We start from the raw sequence: 23,180 nt of genomic DNA, 5'->3' as shown, positions 1-23,180 counted from the left end.
AGGGAGAGAGACAGAGAGAGAAAAAGAAACACTGATGTGAGAGAGACACATAGATTGGTTGCCTCCCTCACACTCCCTGACCTAGGCCAAGGATCAAACCTGCAACCCAAGTATGTGCCCTTGACTGGGAATTGAACCCACAACCCTTCAGTGTGTGGGCCAATGCTCCAACCACTGAGCCACACCGGCCAGGGCCTCATCTCTTTTCTTGACTAAAATCGTAAAAGCCTCAGGTGTTTGAATGAATGATGAAATTCATTCACAAATATTTGTTGGGTCCCTATTAAGTGTCAGGTAGTGCGCTAGGTGGAGCAGTGAAATGTGAGGGCTTTCTGATCTCCGTGTTCACCATGACCCCCCGTCCAGGCAGATTGGTGTTCTCGGCCACATTTCTTCTGCCTAAGAAGCCCTTTCTGGAATCACTTACTTCTTAGGAACATCTCAGCTGAGCATTTTATTTCCATCAGGGGAAATTTGGCTCCTATGTCCCTGCTGTGGAAAAAGAACTTTATGAAGTGTTAAAATGTTTTCCTGTGTTTGTGGTCATCATTCATTCATCCATGGGAAAAAAGGCCCTTAACTGCATCATCCACTCGGCAGGTTTCCTTTTTCTCCCCAAAATCTTACTAGTCACTGTATTTGCCAGTGTCTTAAGTGCAGGAAGCATAATATTTACTAAAAATACCTCTTTGTTCTCAAGGAATAAATGTCCAGAGAAAATATTTTTCTATGAAAACTTCTAAACCAGGGCCCTACCTCCTTAGCTTCCTCTGCTGAGGCTTATTATTTAACAACAGTGATAAAAAAGGGCAGACTGGATTTTAGATTCAAGTGTATGCTAAGATGCCTCAGTATACTTTTGGAGAGAGGTATATGCCGGCCCTTGCCTCATCATAACATCAAGTGTTTGGCTTCTTGGTGGTACAAAATTCCATTTACCTTAAAGTTTTGGCCTTTCCCGCCTCCTTTGGTATCCTCACAGTTCCCTTACTGCACTTGCTTTAGTGTAATTCAGTCACGTGCAGGTTCCCCCCATCCAAAAACAGCATTCCTGTGAAGCCTTTTGTAAGCTCATATGGCATAAAGTGAAGGTGCAATTATCATTAATTTTTATGGAAAATTTTTTGAGGGTTCCCAGTCCCCCCAAGTAACCTACCAAATCGTAGTAAATACACTGAATTGCATCCAGTTTTATTCTAAGCGTAGCACTCCCACGAGCTCTCTTAGGCTTTTCTTATTATGTCTTAGGACACATCTTGCTAAGGGATGCACACAATACATAGAAATAAAGCACAGATGCTCACAGGCACTGTTCAAAGCTCTGGGGCTTGATGCTGAGGGCCAAGTGTGATTCTCAAGGAAGGAGCTTGGTGGAGCCACTGTGGGCACTGGTGATGTGCGCGGCCTCTCTGTCAGCTGCTGCCAAACAAATGCTGAATGTTATTTTCATGTTTCTTCATAAAAGCAAACATCCTATTCGGATTTCTTCCAGTTAGCAAACAGGTACTGATAGTAGGTCTTTCATAAAAGCAAAGTGTCATAAAGCAAACTTTCAAATAGCAGGGAATCCCTGTGTGTGGCTATATGTGCCCCAACCTCCCACCCCACAGGACTGCAGGGACCAGCAGTGTTTGGGGATCTTTTTATCCCCTGCATCTAGTACAGTGTCTGGCTTGTTATGCTTCACAGTGCTCATAAGACTTTGGCCTATAGAGTATAAATACATATACAAATGGTACAAACTCACTGGATTTGTGATTGCCAGAGACAGAGGGTGGGGGTGGGAGAAATGGTAATGGGGTCCAAAAGGTACAAACTTCCAGTTAGAAAATAAGTAAGTCCTGAGGATGGAATGTACAGCATGGTAACTAGTTAACAATGCCGTCTTGTATATTTGAAAGTTGCTAAGAGAGTAGATCTTTAAAGTTCTCATTACAAGAAAAATAATTGCAACGATACATGCAACGGATGTTAACTAGACTTTTTGTGGCTGTCATTTTGCAATATACATATATATCATGTTGTACACCTTAAACTTATACAATGTTATATGTCAATTTTATCTCAGTAAAACTGGAAAAAGTGTTTAAAAAAATAATCTGCTGGAACCTACCCCTAGAGTTTCTACTCAGTAGGTTTGGGGGTTGAGCATTTTCATTCTAGTAATTTCCCAAAAGATGATGATGATGCCAGTCCAGGAACCACATTTTAAAAACTACTATTTCAAATCATCAAGCCTAGTGCCTGGCCCAGAAAATCTAAGTAATTAGAAAGAGCCAATTGCTGTTATGAACTTTCATAGCACCATTAATGAACTTAGTGGCAACTCGAAGGAAAGCAGGGTCACCATTTTGAGGGTCTAAAAGGAGAAGAGATGCCCAGAAACCAGGTCTCTCCCCTTCCTGCCGGATAATCACTCTTAGCAGGGAGTCAGCTACTGATAAAGGGGTGTGGTGAGTCTGTGGACTTGCTTCTATGATTCATAATGGACCTGCAAATGCAGATGGCTCTGGTGCAGAGAGCTGGCTGTCACGCATCTCATGCCTGTTACCAACTGTTGACAAGGGGATAGGAAAACAATTTGAAAAACACTTGGTGGTTGTAAAATTGGAGTGCAATACAGTTCTCAAAAATTAAAAATTCAGATATTCTCCTATCCTTCCTACTGCTAAGAATTTCTTATAAAGATATTTATGTAAGTATGTCAGGAGATATGTATGAGGATGTTCACTGCAGCCTTGTTAATATACATATGAATCGATTTCCATGATATGGGAAGTGAAAAAAGCAAGGTGCAGCACGGTGTATACAATATAAGCACTTTTGTGTAAGTGGAAAACAGGTTGCACATAGAAAACTACGTGTACTAGATAGTACACATAGTTATGTAGATCATAACGTTTTCTCTGGACGGATATGCTAGAATCTGTAAATTACCTTCAAAGAGAGAAACTGGGTGGGAGGTGGGCAGTCAGGATGGGAAAGTAGACTTTGCTTTTCATTTTATTCCCTTTTTCTTACATATGTATGTTACTTTAATTAGCTGATATGGATAATTTAGGCAGGAGGATTTATTGAACTTAAAAAGCCTAATAAATGCAATATATTATAAGAAACTAGTAAAGTAATAGTATTCTCAGAGATTTTTGTTAGGTTACTGTCTAAAATATTTGAATATATGCATTAATAAGGGGGCCTACAGTGCCCTGAAATGTACTGGGATTTATACAAAGCTTAAAAAGTCACTGTCTAATATTTTTTCATTTATTTGAACAAAAACACCATTTCCTGCTTGCTTGAAATTTGCTAAAAAACATCCTAGTTCTTTTTTTATAATTTGATCAGCATGTTTTTCTTTCTTTCCCCATCACTTTCCCCAGAAGAACCACATCTCTGCCCTCCTGTGTCAGGACATCAGCAGTCCTGCTGTCGGTCCTCACGGGCGGTGTGGCTGTAATGGAGTCACAGTGTCTCGCAGTGCTTTTTACTCATCTCAAGTCCAAACCCCAGAATGCCCTTTTCCCCCTCAACTTGAAATTCCAGTCAGTGCCTCCTTAATGTATGGGTTTGACCATGTTAATTCCGTTTCCTGGGCTTCCTGCCAGACAGACTTGCAGGCTCCTCTGAGCTCGAGCCCAGGACCCAGAGCCTGCCTGAGTGAGTGAGCAGAAATCTCTCTGGGAATCTCTCATAGCAGTTTCCTCTTACCCGGTCCCTGTCGTGTTTGACACTAACCGCTCCTCCCTCTGGCTTCCTCTTGGTCCTCTGGGTGTCCTGAGAGCCCAAATCACTTACTGCATTCTCTCCATTATAATTCCTCAATTCAGGGCCAAGGCTCATCAGTTCCACCCAGCTTTTAGTATTTAAAAACAACAATAGCAAGCTAGGGTAGAGGAGGTCTACTCTTTCTTTGTTTCTTTTTAATTTATCTTTATTGTGAAAGTATTACAGATGTCTCCCTTTTTCCCCCCATTGACCCCCTCCATCTGACTCCCACCCTCTCCAGGCCTCCCCCCACCTCCCACTATTGTCTGTGTCCTTGGGTTATGCAGATATGCATATAAATTCTTTAGTTAATGTCTCCCTGCTCCCCCCTCTCCCTTCCCTCTGAGATTCGTCAGTCTGTTCTGTGCTTCTATGTGTCTGGATCTATTTTGTTTGTCAGTTTATTTTGTTCATTAGATTCCGCATTTAAGTGAGATCACGTGATACCTGTCTTTCTCTGACTGAGGTCTACTATTTCATTTGTTATATACTTTTGAAAATCTCTTATGAGCTATTCATAGAGGATTTGGAAAAAATGTTATCCCTTAAAAGAAAATGAAATTTCCTCTGAGCCCTACAGAGTTAAGGCTCTATCGTGAGCCCAGACAGCATTACAACCAAAAATTAAGCTTGGAGATCTGTTCCAGGTGCTCTATTTAGGCAGCCCTGCTGCCAGTAAGGACTTAATCCATTTCTCCAGATATTTGGGACACTAAATGGATTTAAGGCTCTTTCACAGCTGTTTGGCTGGAACAAAAGATGCGGGAGGTACAGGAACTATGAGAAGAAATGCAGTCAGGAGGACACGAAGGAGGCAGGGCCCTGTTTGTGTCCTCTGGAGGAACCTAACCTTTCTCTTCCGCTGCTTCTGATGCTTTTCGGCCCAGAGCTCAAGGTGCAGGAGCGTGGTGGAGCCCAGAAATGTGAGGTTTTGTGCTGGGTGCCCTGTTCCTTCCCAGGAAGCTTTTTAAAATGTTCTGTTCCTCAGTAAATGGATGTCCTGTCCTGAGCTGTACTTCCCAGAGAAGACTGAAGCCAAGTTCTTCTCAAGAATATATATAAAGTCCTCTCTCAAGTAAGGAGTATGCTCTGAACTCAGCACACACCCAGACATTTTGGGCTGGGGGAATACACAAAAAGGTGTTAAATTGCTTTGTCTTATGGATTTTTTTGGAATTTTGAAGAATATATACATGTATGTGTGTATGTGATATGTGTGCATGTGGGTGTATATGTCTCCTCACTTAAGGAGATTGTGAGTAACCGCTAGTAAAGTGTTACATTTATCAAACAAGGAGCCATTGGCCTGGGGCAGCTCTAAGGCTGTGGTGGTGGATGATGTGAGTAAACCAAAATCTAAGCCTATCACTGCCTCAAGTTTACACAATTGAAACTTAGGGACAACCAATCACAAGCAGTCAGCTAACTTTAAGCTATGGCCAACCAATAATTGCCTTCCTTCTACCTTTTCTCTATAAAAGCCACTCCCCAGCTCCAGTCAGTGGAGCATTCCCAACCACTTCCAGTTTGGCACTGCTCGATTCGAATCCCTTTTTGCAGGGATTTGAATCAAAATTTATCTTTATTGTTGAAAGTATTACAGATATCTCCCCTTTTCTCCCCATTGATCCCCTCCACCCTGCATCCACCCTCCCCCAGACCTTCACCACACTATTGTCTGTGTCCATGTCTGGGTTACGCATGTATGTGTATAAGCTCTTTGATTAATCTCTCCCCACCCAATCCCTCTCAGTTTATCTTTTAAGAGGTTTGCAGCTGCAAAGAGTGGTGACCAATTTCATCACAGCTCTGTTTATCTGTTCTTTATGTTCATTGATACCTACTGGGTATGTAGGAGGGACTCTATTATGACACCTGAGACTGACATTCAAGCAAATTTCTGAAAAGTCAATCACTAATTTTTTTTAATGATCCTCAAATAATTTAATTTAGATAAAACACTTAAAACATAAAATTAGGGGAGAAAGATTTGCAAGGTGTGAAGGGTAAATTTAAATTTTCTGACTGAGAACTCTCTCTCTTGATAATACAGAATGTTTTAGTATACTAACTGATACAGGCTCATGTGGGCCTTCAGCCACCACTCTGCAGACCACTAGTGGTGGTGAAGGCACTGGGGGATCTGAATTTGTTCTGCCTGCAGCACAACTTTCTATAAAGCTACATTTTTCAACAAATGCCAGTGCCATCCTCTGTACTATTTATCTCTTCTCTGAGCTTCTAAGTAGAGTTTCAGATACCCCACTTAGTAACTGCTTGTAGCTTCACTGTATATTGAATGAGCGAGTAGTACAAATTATACCGGAGAGGTGGTGAGTTGTAGTCGAATTCTTGGACATGTTTTTGGTGTTCTCTGCTGGAGACAGTGAAGAGTGTATGGTCTTTACCTGTGATGACAACTGTAGTGGTCATCCCATTTATGGTTTTTAAAATATGCTGTCTTTGAATCACATGCGTTAGGGCATAGGCTCTGAGGTGGTTTTTCTCTAGTGATGATGGATTCATGCTGACCCAAGCACTCTTTCTGAGTCCTTTTGTATGCCCAAGAACTTTCATTTGCAAGACAAAAGTAAAGTGGGCCATAGAAATACTGTGAGAGTACTTTTTAAATCTAAGCTGAGTTACACAGCTTTTGTTCTCTGGGGGTTCTTTTATTTGTTACTATGTGGGGGGAAAATATAAAACTTAATAAGAAAAGAAGTATAAATTTAATCACATTTAGTTTTGCTTTTAATTAATTTGCTTCTTGAAAAGAATACAATTACATGAAATGGAAATAGGCCCAGACAATTTAAGACATCATCTCTCTTGGAATTCTGACTTCTTTCGGAATCCCCAGTATGTATTTCAGCTCCATCTGGATGACCTTCAGGCATCTCCCGTTCAGCATGTCCAAGAACAAATTCCTTATCTTCTTTCTCAGACCTCCACCCTCACTCATCCTCTTGGGCTCTGATATACTTCCCAAGCCTGAGTCGTCCTGGTCTCCCTCCTCTCCTCCCTCAAAGCAAGTCAGCCACACTGTGTCCTGTCAACTTGCCCTATCAAATGACTCCTTCAAACCTTCATCATTTCTCCCAAGCAGATCCTACTCAGATCTACCTCCTCAGGCCTACAATATAAAGTTCACAATCTAACTTGACATATGTGGTCCTTCCTTATTCATTCCCAGCCACTATTAGCCCCATCCTCGCCACCTATGTTCACACTAAGTCCTTTCACATTCCATGCCAGCCTTGAACTGGCAATCCTGCCTTCTCAGCTGAGCAAGTATTGATTCACTATTTAAGACTCAACAAAAATATTGCCTTCTTTGGGTATGTTCCCTGACTCCACCTACTGAATTAGTTACTGTGTCCCCATAGGTGTCATCCATACCTCTCTTGCATAGGGTAATTACCTGCTTGTCTTTCTTTTTCCCTAGAGACTGTAACCTCATCAAGGACGTGTCTTAATCATATATTTCCAGCAATCAGTCAAGTGCCTGATAACCAGTAGACTCAGATGTTTGCTGAATGAATGAATTGAGCTTATGCCCTGGGATATGGTAATAGCATGTTCTAAGCAACTGAGGCACTTAACCTCAAACAGGGAATATCTGCAATAGTATGTGACTTGAATAAATATTAGGGGATCCAGTTTTACTCTTGAACATGTGCAGTTTTAGGCCATTGGGTCTTCTAAGTGCTTTCATTTCTATACTCCTCCATGTGCATTACTGGTCTCTCTTAGCTTCCCTCCACTCTACACACACATATATGAACACACAATTTTCTCTCTAGTGTATCTCCTCTATTAACAGCCTTCCCAGATTGACGGCAGAATTTTGGCCATCACGACCCAAATTCTCAACCTCAACTCTTACAGTCTCTTCCCCGCAGGCCGGGTGTCAGACATCATTGTTCTTATTCTTCTAAATGATGCCAGTCGAAGAGCTCTACTATTAAAAGCAACGGGGCCTGTTCTCTTTAAAAATCTCACAGTCACTGCCACCTCTACCTCTGCCAGATAGTCTCATCCGACAGTGGATTTTACCGTGGCCATTTGGGCTGACTGCTCTTGGTTGCCCGTGCAGAGGGCAGCTTGAAGCCCCCTGTGAACCCAGCCTGCATACGGATAAAACAACAGGAAACCCAGGCAATGGGCTGCACCAGTCTCCTCCGCCGGCCTTGCTGCAGTGCCGCCGAGCCCTGGGAGCTTGGTAGTCAGGTGGAAGTCAGCCCTCAGTGCAGCTCAGCCTGGCTCTTCTGGCAATTTTACTTCCTCCAGGTGAGGTCAGAAGAGGAAAGCCCCTGGCACTCAAGACGAGCGTGAGATAAGCTGATAGCAAATCCTCCTGTTAAAACTGAGTGCAATAAATTCATTGTGTGACATGATGATAAAGTTTGATAGATAGGGGGGTTTGGAGTTGGAATTCTCTTGAGGTAGTAAACAGTAAACATAAAAGCCCCTGTGAAAACTACCCATAGATCGGGAAGTAGTTGCTTATTAGCACTGTAAGATATTTACAATGTGGGAATGGAATGGAATCTGCTTTCTTCCTATGCTCCATCATATACTTGTTTATTTTGTGCACTAATTTTTAAAATTGCAACACCAAGTGCTGTTCTGTGCAGATTATCCTATTGCTTTTTGACATTCTTTGGACACCTGGAATATTTGGAAGAGCTTGGATGTCCTTTTTTACAATAGAGCCTTGGAAATTACTTATGAATAATTTATGTTTGATAGAGTGTTAGCATCTATGAGAAGCTAATTTTAACTATGCCTTTCTAACTAAATATTTAGAAGTTTATGTTTAATCATATAGTAATTCGGTGCTATAATTCCCTTAATCTCATCCTTGCTACATCAATAATTGTTCAAAAAAGACTGAATCTGCAGTTGGTTGGCCCTCCCCATAACATCTACTACTAAGAGCCCATCCCTTTCTCTGTATAGCTTTGTTTACAACCCCTCGATATTTATCATTCCAAATAAACCATGCCTGCAAGCCATAGTTCTAAATGAAGTCAAAGTGACAGAGTTGGAACTTTAGAGGGTTTGGGAGCCAGAGAGAGGGGAGCCGTGTGAAAGTGAAAATGGAATAACAGAGAATGGTATGTGGTCGTGATGGTTATGGAGGGTGCCATATGGTATCAAAATAAGATCTGCATGCCAGAGCTGCTGGTTGGCTGGGTGGGTGAGCTCTGGCCTCTCTTGAGGTGGAGGCAATGACTCCTCTTCCATGCCCGAGGACTAGATTGGGTGCAACAGGGGAAGAGAAAGGAGCAAGGAGTACAAATAGCCCTAAGATTAAGGGGGAGATATCACACAACTACTCATTGCCCCAACTCAGAACTTGGACACAGTAATATCTTCAGCAGGCTACATTTGACTCCTTGAGATGGAGACCAAAAGAGAAAAAGATATACGTTTGGCTCTTCCTCATTCAGCCACTCTACCTCAACTTCATGCCTAAGCTCCCCAACCAAAGCATTACATTATCTATATATCTATACCTGAATGCCAGCACCAGTGCCCATGTAGTCTATAGATATAGGTATATAGATATGCCAAGTCACTTTTCAGTGAGGTAAAGAATGCTTGGAAGCAGGTACCCATGAACTTTTCCCAGTCAATATTTAGAATTTGTTTTAACCTAAAGTTATGGAGACAGACTTGAAGGGAGACACCCCAACCTTGCTAAAATGTAAGTACAAAAGGCACAAATTGGATGGATATTGATGATGTTATTTCTACTGTGACATCATCCATAGACTCCTAGTGTCTTTGCTTTGCTTCCCTATAGTGATCACAACATAAATTACTTGTCTTGTTTGACTCCCTTGTTCACCAAAGTTGAGCAGATTGTGGCCGTTTTCAACGCTTCTACCAGACAAAAAGCTTGGGACCATTTCTCGAAAGCTCAGCGCAAGAACATAGACATTTGGCGAAAACATTCTGAGGTTGGTGATTTTATTATTACTTTTTAAACACCATCACACAGCTGGATTGGCAGAGAATAGTGTGGCTGCAGCCATTACGGTTTTTGTTACAGTGGGCAGTCATCCTGCCATTGTCCTGTCTCGTTGTCACCTCCAAGTCCAGCTCAGTTTTGTTCCTTACCCAGCAAAGCAGCTGACTTCATGCTCAGAGGACAGAGTGCTCTTCTCCCCCTGCAAAGGGAGAGACGAACGCCTTCTTCCACTCAGAGTCAAGAACTCCGAAAGAAAGCAAGACATTTTGCCTAATGATTATGAAGTAAAGTGCACCATAAAATAGAAAACCAGTTTTAAATAAATGTGGACAGTTTGTTCTTTGGGCTAGAAATGGAGGTATGCCTCTCATCCACGTCTCCTCATTGTGAGCAATGTCTTAGTCCCCTGTGCTGGCCAGTAGGTTATATCCCACCTCTCCCAGAGCAACCTCCCTAGGGGAGGGAGCGGCCAGACTAGCCCTTCTGCCCTCTGCACCAATGCATGTGTGAAGTGTGAGTATTTTCCCCAAGGAAAGAGTCCAGAACTTGACCTTCTTTGCCACCTAGAAGGGCCAGAATGTGTCATTAGCCATTGGTCGTCCGGCTGTTATTTTTAATTCCACAGTGTAGTGTACGCTTTGAACCTGTAATTGAACAGTAAGTATACTGTCTTTGTTTGCTTCTTTTTTTTTTTTTTTAAATGAAAGAATGTTTTTCATGTGGATGCCTCTCCATCTCTAGCATGTTGATATCAAAGTTCTCTAAATGATATTTCCCTCTTTCAAAATCTCAAACTTATAGAAGGTAAGGTTTATTTATTTAATGATTTTGGCTTCTGCTTGCAAAATAAGTGTTTTATATAGAGTTTGAAGAACCACAAAGTACTGTGATATCAATCATTTGGGTAGCATTTTAAGTGCCCATTAACTAATGCTAAATTACAGTTGGATACCAATGGCACTAGATATAATATTCACATGAATACCAAATGAATCCTTTAGTATCACTGTTATGATGGTGAATGCCGAATGACTTCACAATAATGGGACACTTAAAGTGCTAGTGCAATTTATTGTTAAGAAGGACATTTTTCATTTTGTTCACAAATGCCTGAGAAGGTGGTTGGTGAGTGATGCTGTTCTGCTCCTCTGTTCAGGATTGTAAGAAGGAGGTGGGGTTTCTTTTTAATTTTTTAAGGCCCAGAAAAACAAAGATTGCTTCCCTAGTGCTCCTCCAGACACTGAGTGGAGACCGGAGTCAAGGCTGATTTTCAGGAGGAAGGAGGCCCTAGTTTATGATGAAATATACAAATTGAGGGTTATGAAACACAAATCAGAATTCATAAACTATGAGTCAGACTTGGGAATAAGCTGTGAATTGTTTTTTTCCTTCACGTAAAAACCAAACATGATTAAAAGAAATACTAAGAGAAAGGCAGCTGGCATGAAGCTGAATTAAACCTGTGCATAAAAAGGCTGTCATTAGTAGGTGAGTGTCAGGAAATATCAATTACTGATTTAAATCCCACTTCCTACCATGCTCGGTCCCCTTCTCCTAGCCTCCCCTGTGCTGGGGCTGGGGCTGTCCCCTCCGTTGCCAAGCAGGGCAGGTGGCTTCCACTGTTCCCAGGAATCCTGCTCACTTTGCTCCCTACTGAGGTAGAAATGAAAGGTGCGCCTGGAAAGGGTCTTTATGGCTCCCTGCCACTCCCGCCACCTCTTTTGATATACCAGGAAATAGAATTCTAAATTACCTTTGATTTTCTCTCCTCCATGTCGCTTAATTGATTAAGTACCAGTTGGTAATTTAACATTGTGGATGATTTCTCAGTTGTATATAAGCTTGATAATTGGCTTGATTTTTTTCCGCGTTCCCATGTACAGCATCTGTTAATTATCCGCAGCACCTTTACAGATTTATTAGAGTGTACTGGTGATTTACTGCTGAACCAGAGGCACCCTGTGCAAACACCCTCAGCTTATTTTTTTCCTCCCATCTTTTTCCTTTCTGCCGCCCTTCCTCGTAAGAACAACTACCGTGGGACAGTTTGCCATTAATTGTTGGGACTAAACAACAGGCTCTTTCAGCCTCATTTATTCTCTCCACCTGACTTTTCCTTGTTTTAAGTATTTTCAGGCCCCCTCTTTGGGAATTGGGCTCTTTGTCAGAAAAATTAGCAGTCCACAACCTAAAAACTTCCTCAGTAGTCACGTGTCACATCTGTCTCTGATACCCACGGTGTTATTGGCACCTCTTTCTACTGGGTGGCATGGCCAAGTAAGGAGGCCTGGGCCGTCCGCCTGGTGGCCTCTCAGGACTGCCCTGTGATGCGTGTCCCTGTCCCAGGGACCTTGCCTCTCTGCCGACCCCTCTCCCTGTCCTCTGCAGTGGTAATTCCCAGGGCTCAGAGTTGACCATGCAGATACTGTCAGCAATAAATACATTCCTTTCCACCCTGCTACAGTGAAAATCTGTGAGCGAAGCAGGGAAGACAATTGAAAGAACCTATAACACAGACTAACTTAACCTGTGCACATCTTTTGAATGGGCCCTAGAGCTATGCCTAAAGTCATGCTATTCATATGTTGTTGTAATTTAGCTTTATTGTTACTCAAAGGTTTGTTTATTATAAAGTGAAATTATTTTAATTATTTGACTTTTACTTAGAGACAGTTTAAATCAGGTAAAAAAAGGAAACAGCACTTCTTCTGTTTTTGTTTGTTTTTGAGGACAGCATATGTAAGAGAACAGAATAGACAAAGACTCACAAATATAGAGATTGATACAAATAATAGTGTAATTTAACATTAATGGTTACGGTGTCCTGATTTTTAGACACAGTTGTAAAAAAGGGTATTATGTAATTCTTTACTTTTTATGAGTTTTCGCATACACGCTTGCATTCAAATAGCCTTTATTACTACTATTCCCCATTTATATGTGAGTTGGCAAAAGCTCAGAGAAATTAAATGCCTTTACTATAGTCACTCCTGTAATAGGCAGAGAACATGACCTACAATCCTAAGATACTCAAGTGATGCTTAAACAACCATCAGGACAGAAACAATAAACTCTACACAATAACATGAAACACTAGAGAAAGAAGGGCTCTGTTTTTATTTTGTCCCTGAATGGTGTGTGTGTGTGTGTGTGTGTGTGTGTGTGTGCGTGTGCGTGTGTGTGGTCACACATGGGCACGTGCTCACATGCAGGGGCACTGCTCTGCACGAAGAATAAGAGTGGTCGACATTTTCAACTTGGAGAACCAAGTGCCTAGCATGACGCTAAGTATCTTACATGCATTAACTTATTCTCAAAATTATGATCATCACAATAGTTCAGTGAGTAAAGGGAGGCTAAAAGAGATTAAGAAACATCCCTAAAGCTACGCAGTGGGCCAGTAGCACACGGGGTCTTTGAAAAGTTTCCTTGCTTGCTTGTGTTCAGGATCATTAGCTCTGAGGCCCTTGTGTGTGCCAGTCATGGTGACAGGTCTTCCTGTGTGATCCTCACAGCAGCCCCGCTAGGTCCATGTTATCACCTCCTTTTCTACAAATGCGGAAATTGAAACTCGAGAGGTTGGGTAATTTGCTGAAGAGCCCTTGACTAGTCGTTGGTGAGCAGGAATTTATCCCAGGCCTGATACCGGATCCCTCTTTCCACCCCCACTCTGTGCCCCTCAGAACTTGTTCCTAGATTAGGTGGGGCAGTGTTTGGGAGGGACAGACTTCAGATTCTAAGTGCTCATGTGTCAGCCATAATAACTGAAAAACAAATGGGAAAAGCGACTGACGTCTGTGTGTTCTTCACTTTCAGGAGCTCCGGAACGCTCAAAGTGAGCAACTCATGGGCATCCGCCGCGAAGAAGAGATGGAAATGTCGGATGATGAGAACTGTGACAGCCCTACTAAAAAAATGAGAGTCGATGAATCAGGTAACGCAGATAACCCCCCCTCCCCATGAGGTATCGTCTTGATCTCCCTCATCCCAGATGGGGCATACATATTGGGAAATGACCGCTTAACTCACTTTTGAGTCCCACGAAACTTTCATCTCTGAGTGACTCTGCCTTGTAGTAATAGAACTTTAAACTTCTTAGGAACATAGTCATTTAAATTGTTCCGGTTGTTTATACATAAGGCCGGGGACCTTTATACTTTTTTCAGGCATATTTCCTGTTCCCATAAAAATCTTTTTCCAGAGGATGGCGGCCACCACAGATGCTGAAATATAGATAAAATCTAGTTTCTGTTGATGTGCTTAATGACAATTGTTTAATCCCAAAGGAAGCTTTCTGGCCTCTGAGCCAGCGTGCTGGAGAATTAGACTTTTTTTCAGTGAACTTTAGCTCACCTAGCCTGCTCCCAAAGGTTGGCCCATTTTGTACCAAGAAAGGGGCATCACTCTTGAGTTGTAAAAAGGAGAGAAGCTCAGAACGAACCTTGGTTCATGTGCTCTGTCTCATCTGAGATGATGGTGTGAAACTCTGTCCTGAATCAGGTATATGTAAATCCCTTGGTATTATAGAAGCAGGCCAGAGGCATGCTCACTCAAATGTAGGCAACGCCCAGGGGGACTGCTTGTCTAAGGGCTTCGAAGAACGTCATCTAAAGGGCCCAGGAAGAGCCACAATTGCCATCATTGCCAAAAACGACAATTAGAGGCATGACATAGATTTGATCTGTCTCCTCATATGTACCAGTGAATAAAACACTCACCTGTCCCAAGCTTTTTCTTTTTATTTTAAATCCTTACTCGAGGATGTTTTTTCCATTGCTTTTCAGAGAGAGTGGAAGGGAGAGAGAGAGAAACATCAATGTGAAAGAGACACATTGATTGGTTGTTTCCCGCCCGCGCCCGCACAGGGGCTGGGGATCGAGCCTGCAACCAAGGCATGCTGCCTTTGGCTGGAATCAAACCTGGGACCCTTCAGTTCATAGGCCAACACTCTAACCACTGAGCAAAACTGCCAGGGCATCATCCCAAGCTTTTTAACAAAAAGATTCAGGTGACTAGAAACAGGTGACCTTTGCTAATTGTTGGTAGACACCAAAATCAAGAGTCTAAAATGGCCAGGTCGTAAAGGTTGCAAAGTGGTCTGAATGCTCTGTTTCTCCAGAGTTTTCGAAGAGAATGCAGAGGCATGAATAAATGGTGGTCACAAGGAAACGCTGCTCTGTCCAGGCATATCAGGAGGGAGCTTAATTTCCTTAGAGCAGTGTTCTCAAAAGTGTGGTCCAGCAACATCAGCATCACCCAGGAACTTAATAGAAATGTAAATTCTCAGGCCTTGCTCAAGACCTACTGAATCAGAAACTCTCCTGGGGAGGTGGAGGTGAGAGCCAGCAATCTGTGATTTAAGCCCTGCAGGGAATTCTGATGCATGCTGAAGTTTGAGAACCACTGCCTTAGCACATGTTCCTTTCATCTTCAAATTCCATTAATTTAAGTCTTTCAGAAGTTTGGCATAAAAGAAGGTTCCATGCCTGCCGCTCTTTTTGAAACCACATATTCTTTATCTGAAAAACAAACCTACCATGTATGTGTCACTGTATGTCTGCTATTAAGATGATACGGATGTCTCAGGGCTGCTTGGTTATTGGGTTTGGATTTGCTTATTTGAGGAAAACACCTTCCTCACACCATTTCTATTCTGCAAACCTTCATCTGTTGGAAGAAAAGAGCAAGTTTTAGTGTGGTTTTCTTAAATTCAATGAAATCTTCCCATAAAATATAAAAATTTTTCCTCAAAAAAGCTTTCATCATTTTTGAAGTTTCTGGATGAGAGGCAGGTTTACGTGAAATTTGTCTCCTTAACATCCTTAATAAGGTAGGTGTAGGAGAAAAGAACTGAGTTAATGAGAAATTTTTATTTGAACCTCTGACTTTTCTTGGCAGGGGAAGGGGTGACATTTTTTTAAACAACCTATCAATTTCCCAAGTAAGAAATGTGTATAGTTTCATAGCCTGCTTAGGATAGGATCAGAATAATGACTGAGAACGTAGGCTCACAGAGGGGATCTTACAGACCATGGCAGCAAGCGTATGGGCCCCTGAGCTCTGCGGCAGAATCCACAGAGGTGCTAAGACCCCGCCTTGCAGGCACCACAAGGTCCTCCTTGGAAGTTTGACCGAAGAGCCATCTTCCCAGACCTCTCTTAGTTTTCCCCAGGCATCTGGTAAGAGCCTGAAGTGGGACCTGAACTTTTAGAAGCTTTCATCAGGCTTGTTACTTGGTCAGTAGAATTAATGAGCACAGCACTGCATGCTCTATACTGAGTGCTGAGGGAAAAGATGAAAGAACTGGAGTTCAAATGCCAGGCCCCCAGGAATCCAGTCTTTTCCATACTTTCAAAATGAGATGGACCGGAGTACGTGGCATGTGGCTTATGAGGAAAGCTAGGGACTGATTAGAGGGAGAGGCAAGCGACTAACTTTTATTTTACGGGGCCCTGAAGATCCTGCCAAAAGCAGGCTGCTGGCTTGTTGTTGTTTTCTGCCTGCATGTTGGGGACACAGCCTGAGAGCAAGAATTCCCATCTGGTCTTTTGACCCAGCCTAAGACAGATCCCCTCAAACTGCTACCTGAAGCAGGGATGGAGTGGGGAGGCCCTGTAACCTGAGGGTATCTTTCAGTGGTATCTTCTTAGGTGACACAGCACTAATTTTAGGTACAAATTTGCATCTGTGAGGCACCCGTGAGCAGGCCTCTCAAAATGTAGCTCTAATTCACTGACAGGGAAATTGCCAAATGCTGAACTAGAAGTAAAATTCTCTATCTTTTGAGGAATCCCTTGCCCATTTTCTTTTTGCTAAAACTGAGGTTTTGCCTTGGATGCACTGAGCAGCAGCTGCCCAGTCATTCTTGGAAATCCGAGGGGGAATATCCTTCTTGGAGCCTCCTGCCTGTGCCAAGTCCGTGGTGAGGCCGCCCCCACAGGATGCTCGAGTCTGGTCCACCAGTGTTGGCTTTTCCTCTTCATCTGTCTCCTGGAACAAAAACTAACGTGCACAGTTCTGTTTCTGAGGGGGAGCTGGGAGAGCTGGTTTCTAGAGAAGGCACAATGTATTATGTAAGGATGTGTGTGATACCTTGGGTTTAACTCTTTTTGAAAAATCAAAGTTGGTCAATATATCTCTGATCTTCTGTTTATAAAGAATATTTCATTGTGCTTTTGCTTTTCACCATACCTAATAATTTACCACGGATCTTTGGCTAGAGTTCCCTAGGACGGCTATAACTACAATGTAATTCTGGGCAGGCTGTTCACTGCTCCTCATCAGCTGGATCTGCAAGGGGAAAGGAGTTTATTGGAGCAAAACTAAAATGCTGATAAAAATGAAAATGAGTTTTGTTAAGAAATTTGAAAACCAAAACAGATTTATCGGAGCGTTCATTCAAGAAGATTGGCACCCTGTCCCAAAGCCTATGAAGATAATTTTGATAAAAATTCAGATCTATTGTTGCATAGTCTGCCTCCTACTGGAATCAAGCCAAACTTTAGAAGCCAGATCTGTTCCTCCCCCTCCCTCTCTCTCCTTCTTTCCCTCTTTCTCTCTTACCCCTCTCCCTTCCCCAAGTTTGGGAGTGGGAGTGGGGCTGGAAAGCACAGGGAAGAGAGGGGGAAAAGAGGAAGCCTGTCCTAGACTGTAAAGCCTCAGATGGCAGAACCTGATGAGGCTGAGTGTTGTGCGAGGCAGGTGAGTCAGCACATGCAGAGCCTTCCTTCCAGCGTTGAGCACATAGTGAGTGGTCAGTTACTGTTAGCTGCTTATTACCTCGGTCGTCCTCCAGCACCTGGCCCTAGGCCTTTCACCAGGTCAGTGCTCTAGAAAAGTTTGTTGACTTCAACTGCATATTCCCCTTCTCCGGTCTTTGTTTTTAAGCCCTTGTTCCATAAGTTCACAGGAAGATGGCAATCTTAAGAACATTTGTTCTAATTAAATTTAAATGGCAAGCATCAGCCTGGCTGGTGTGGCTCATTTGGTTAAAGTGTCATCCCATACACTGGAAGGTCGTAGGGGTTCAATTCCTGGTCAGGGCGTATATGTATACTCAGGTTTCGGGTTCAATCCCCAGTCGTGGTGCATATAGAAGGCAACTGATCAGTGTTTCTCTCTCATATTGATGTCTCTCTCTCTCTCTCTCTCTCTTCCCCCCTTTTCCTTCCTCTCTCTCCCACACCAATAAAAACATATCCTTGGGTCGAGGATTTTAAAAAGTAAATAAGTAAAAAATAAAAAGAATATTAAATGGCAAGCATTAATAAGCATGTTTAAACAAAGATAATTCATTTCCCCCACATGTTCTGAACATTTATACATACAAAATTCAGTGCCACATGCTTGATAGGGTACATCTCAGAAAGTTGAAACTCAGCGTCATTCTAATTATTACCAAACATTTGCTGAGCACCTTCTTGTGTTCAAGGTACTGTGGACCCAGGGCATAGGGAGAGGGTTAAACACAGTGTACCCTGCCCTCAAGGGTGTGAGATGCTTTTAGAAAACAAGAAATAAACATGTTAAGCTAATAAATATACAGTGCCTAATGCTAAATATGTTCCAAAGCCATTAATTTAAATTCAGTATAAACCAAAATGAACATCAGTACCCAGTGTATGTACCTCATCCAATATTTAGTGAGTATACATTGTATGTTGAACACATATTTTAGAAGTCAAACTAATATATCCTTTGCTTAACAGACAACTCTTAAACCATTTTCATAATGCACAAATGTTCTTGGATTTTAATTACACCTCACTTAAACTCTGAGTTCTTTAGGGGAACAAATACTCTTTTAATTATGAAGAGTGTTTTCTGAGTTGTCAGTTTTCCATGGAAACGCACCACAACATAGGTACAGGCTTTTTTAAAAATTTCAATAAGAAGTCATTTGGAAAGATTTGCCAAATCTTTCAGCCAACTGAGTCAAATTCGGGACTCATAATTAAGTTCAGTTGGAATTAGCAGTATTCAGTCTGCATGAATAGTTTCATATGTAGCAGGAAGCTTTAGTTTTAAAAAAGTAATAATAATAAGGCTCTCTATGGCTATCCCCTTGATTTCCTTGAACACGAGGACTGCCTGTTTTTCTGATTTGGTTTGTTTCCTGCATGGGAGTGCTTTTGAAAGACATAAAGGATGCCCCACGGGGAGGTTACAGTCAGGCTCACTGCCACCCCCACAGAAGGACAGGGCCGCTGGAGGAGAGCCCAGGGTCCTCCAGCCCAGGGCCGGGGCCAGTTGAAGGGGGCCGTATCACTCGCAGTTGGTAGAATCTTCCTATTGAATTGAATTTGATCTAAGCAGGCTTATTCTGGAGTTGCTTAGAACTTGGCAGAGGGACAAGAGCATTAAGACATGGAAAGTGAGCTGGCTCAACCTGCGGCCACTTGCTGCAGGGGTGGGGCTCCCCGCACCAGCGGGCCCCAGGGGCAGGCATGTCCGTGGTGAGAGGAAGCTTTGGAGGAAGCTGCATGTCGACTTCTGTCTCACACGTAACGACAGCCTGAAGGAGGAATCCGCAGTGGTGTGTGTCTATCAGCGACCACCGAGCTAAAGACACGCATTTTATTTTCAACCACAAAAGAATATCTTCTGGGAACCCAAATACTTAACAAGAAAATGTGATTAATTAAAACTAATATGGCTTAAAGACGATGAAGTAAATTTTCCGAGGTGGGCTGAGTAGCCTGCTACATTCCTAAGTTCTTGAAATAGAGCTTCATTTACAAGGAGCCAAGGCTGCTTCTGTTCCTTTTTTTTTCTCACTGATCTTGCCAAAGAATTCCAATATGTGTTTATTTTGGGTAGATTTTTTTCAGTGCCCTGATTTTATATACAGTTACAGTTCCCTTTTCGTAATGGACATGTTTCTGAAAAGTATAAAATCGTCTTTTTGTAAATTGTAAATTAAAACCTTTTAAAAGCAAGAGATAGGTGCTATTAATGGATCCTGTACTGCAGAATTCCTTTTAAGGGAAGCACTCCTCCTGCCCAACCAGCCTGTTTATCTGTTTTGTAAATTCACATTCCGAGCCTACATTGTCTTTAAGCTTACCCCCCTTATAATCTTATTTTTATGTAACACCTAACAGTGGCTTATTCCTGACATCTCTCTCATATATACACAGATTTTCCATAATCATGTGTCTTACGTAAAATTGATTTGTGCTGCTGAAATTGCATTGTGTCTAGGAAAGCACGATTTTCCCCAGTACTCTAACCACTCAACTGTGCTGCACCTCCACAAAACCCAGGTGAGCCCTCGCTGAGGTTCCCAGACAGTCCACACCTGCTTGATACTAGCCTGGAGCTAGGTGGGCTCTCAGCTTGATACTAGCGTGGAGCTAGGTGGGCTCTCTGCTTGGTACTAGCCTGGAGCTAGGTGGGCTCTCAGCTTGATACTAGCGTGGAGCTAGGTGGGCTCTCTGCTTGATACTAGCGTGGAGCTAGGTGGGCTCTCAGCTTGATACTAGCCTGGAGCTAGGTGGGCTCTCTGCTTGGTACTAGCCTGGAGCTAGGTGGGCTCTCTGCTTGGTACTAGCGTGGAGCTAGGTGGGCTCTCTGCTTGGTACTAGCGTGGAGCTAGGTGGGCTCTCAGCTTGGTACTAGCGTGGAGCTAGGTGGGCTCTCTGCTTGGTACTAGCGTGGAGCTAGGTGGGCTCTCAGCTTGATACTAGCCTGGAGCTAGGTGGGCTCTCTGCTTGGTACTAGCGTGGAGCTAGGTGGGCCAGCACACCCTCCCAGCTGCATTTGCAGAGCACACTCCGGCTCTGCTAAGCCCTGGCTTCTTGCCTAGTGACATGAGCCCCTGGAGCCTGGTGAAGGGCTTGGGCTGCTGGGACATTGGCAGGCAGAGAAGAGTGAAGAAGTTAACATCCAATTTTCGGAAAGAACCACACAGACCTTGACCTGGAAGAGTGTAACTGAATGACCAGTGACTAGCACAAGGTCCTAGCCCAGCTGCTGTGCACAGCCCCTGGTGCTTGAATTCCTCTCAGTGCCAGGAACACTGTTGCCTAGATTACAGTTTATTATGTTTTCTGGGCATTTCATTCTAATAAGGGTTGATGCAGGATCATTACATAGGTGAGTAGGTGTAATCCTGTTTTCTTAGCAGGCTTTCAGGACACTGAGGGAATATTTATGTAATAAGATGCGAAGTTGCTATGGAAAATACTATAGCAACCTAACATCTTCCCAGAGCTAGGCAGCCACTTGTAACAGCAATCTAAATTTACATTTATTTCAGTGTCATTTTATCAACACTCTTAGTATCTCATTCTGACAGGATGTTAAAATATGTTTTCAGCTTGTATTTGAGCAAAATTAACACAGTGCTGTTAGATTTTAGGTGTGGTTTGCACAACTTCTAAAAAAAATCAGAATATTTTTGAGGGATTTTAGATGACTTAATCTGGGTAAGTTTGTAAGTTTTCTTTTTCTTCTCATAAATGTAGGAAAGAATTTCTTAGTATATTTATTCCTAATTTTTTTCTTTTAGTTTGTAAATAATAAGTAGGAATTTCTGATTGTGAAATAGGGATTATCCTTTCAACATTGACACAATTTGTCAAGTGCTCACCTGTGATTCTATTGGTGCTTATAGAAAACACTTAATAGATCAGCTCATTGCCCTCCAGCAGCATGTAACATTTTAAACATAAAAACTCTTTTTCTTTTTTTTTCAAACTTTTAAAAATTGATTTTTAGAGAGGAAGGGAGAGGGAGAGAGAGGAAAACATTTATGTGAGAACAAAACATCTATTGTCTGCTTCCTGCACTGCCCCCTACCCAGGATCAAGCCCGGAACCCGCAACCTTTTGGTGCCCGGGATAACACCCACCCAACTGAGCCACACTGGCCAAGGCAAACCTATTTTTTTATATAAAAATAACACCTAGTCATTTTGGAAGACCTAATAATGAATAATAAAGAAAAAAGAAAATAGCCCTGGCCAGGTGGCTCAGTTGGTCGTCCCATACACCAAAAAGGTTTTGGGTTTGATTCCCCAGTCATGGCACGATTGAACCTGAACCTAGGTTGCAGGTTCAATCCCCAGTCGGTGCATGTACAGGAGACAACTGATCAGCGTTTTTCTCTCTCTCTCTTTCTCTAAAATTGATGAAAAAAACAAAAACCTATCCTAGGGTGAGGATTTTAAAAAAATAAATAAAAAAGAAGAAGATAAAACTGAGTTACACCATTGCAAAAAATTGTGGTTTCTAATTTTTTCTTCTGCACAGCTTAACAATATAAGCATTTTTCTATGTATTTTTTAAAGCTCAGACACAAGAATTCTACATGATTTTGTTTTTAGACAGACCTTGTGTAACAAGTGAACTTTTTTTAAAGCTTCCTTCTTATACTTTAATTAAATAGAAAATTAGACCAAATTGTGTGTATCCTTCCTGGATCATGGGCACCTTTGAGAATTGACTCTATAATCTTTGAGGTGGTCAAATCTGATACCTGAGACTATTCAAAGCCTGATAACTGGACCAGCCCTCCCAAAAGCATCTTTCAGGTCCCTTAAATGTGAATGTGGCAGAGAAACTATAGATGTGTAGCTGGTTGGTAGTAGAAAGAGAGTGCTTATTGATTTTCTTGTGTACCTCTCCATCTAAAACTTAAAGTGTGACTATAACACTGTTAAAGTGGGACACTGGCCAAAAGAATCAATACCAGACCATATTAAAACATATGCTGTGACCAACTTCTTAGCACAATGATGTACTTACAGTTAGGAATGTCATTGTCCTAATTCTCCTCTGCTTTCATGCTGCATTGTTCATCAAAGCACAGTTGGGGACATAAAGCTATTATATCTTGACTCCTAACACTGTTGCTCATAAGCTTCATTAATCAAAGACCTGAAGATGCTGAGGCTACTGTATGAATATAGAAAGTGAGGACAGGAGAAGGTCTTATAGAAATCCAGTTAGTCAGACACATTCAGTGCCGGGTAACTAGTGAGAAAATAATTGAAAAAAGTAATTACTTTCTTCCTTTCCTTGGAAATTCCACCTGCTGCTATATGCTACTTATACAGCAGGTCCTCATATAACATCATTTTGTTCAGTGCCATTTTGTTATAATGTTGATGAAGGGGGGGGGGAATTGATTTCTGGTCATGGTCACTTGAGTCTCTGTGGAGTTTGTATCTTTTCCCACGTCTGTGTGGATTTTCGGGTACTCTGGTTTCCTCCCACATCCCAAAGATGTTCACAAGAGGTGAATTGGTTAAGGGTCTAAATTGTCCCCATCCGGATGAGTGTGGGTGCGAGTGCACCCGGCGATGGAATGGTGACCTGTCCTGTCCAGGGTTAGTTCCCACCTCGTGCCCTGAGCTGCTGGGAGAGGCTCTCAGAGCCACCTCCACCCTTCACTGGAACAAGGGGCTTGGAAACAATGATCTCATTTGTTT

General features: G+C 42.4%; 1 protein-coding gene across 8 annotated transcripts in view; it reads left to right on the top strand.

Annotated features, from left to right (window-relative positions):
* ENOX1 (ecto-NOX disulfide-thiol exchanger 1) overlaps positions 1-23,180 on the top strand; it is a 540,681-nt gene that overhangs the window by 413,627 nt on the left and 103,874 nt on the right. For all 8 annotated transcript variants that reach the window (XM_081130691.1, XM_081130692.1, XM_081130693.1 and 5 more), the window contains 2 exons: positions 9,628-9,734; positions 13,562-13,679. In XM_081130691.1, the coding sequence (XP_080986817.1) occupies positions 9,628-9,734; positions 13,562-13,679 (225 nt within the window). The remainder of the gene's footprint in view (positions 1-9,627; positions 9,735-13,561; positions 13,680-23,180) is intronic.

The sequence above is a fragment of the Miniopterus schreibersii genome (genome assembly GCF_964146895.1).
Source record: "Miniopterus schreibersii genome assembly, chromosome: 2".
In the NCBI taxonomy this organism is placed as follows: domain Eukaryota; kingdom Metazoa; phylum Chordata; class Mammalia; order Chiroptera; family Miniopteridae; genus Miniopterus; species Miniopterus schreibersii.
Note: the sequence above shows the minus strand (reverse complement) of the source record. Positions and strands in the feature narration are given on the sequence as shown.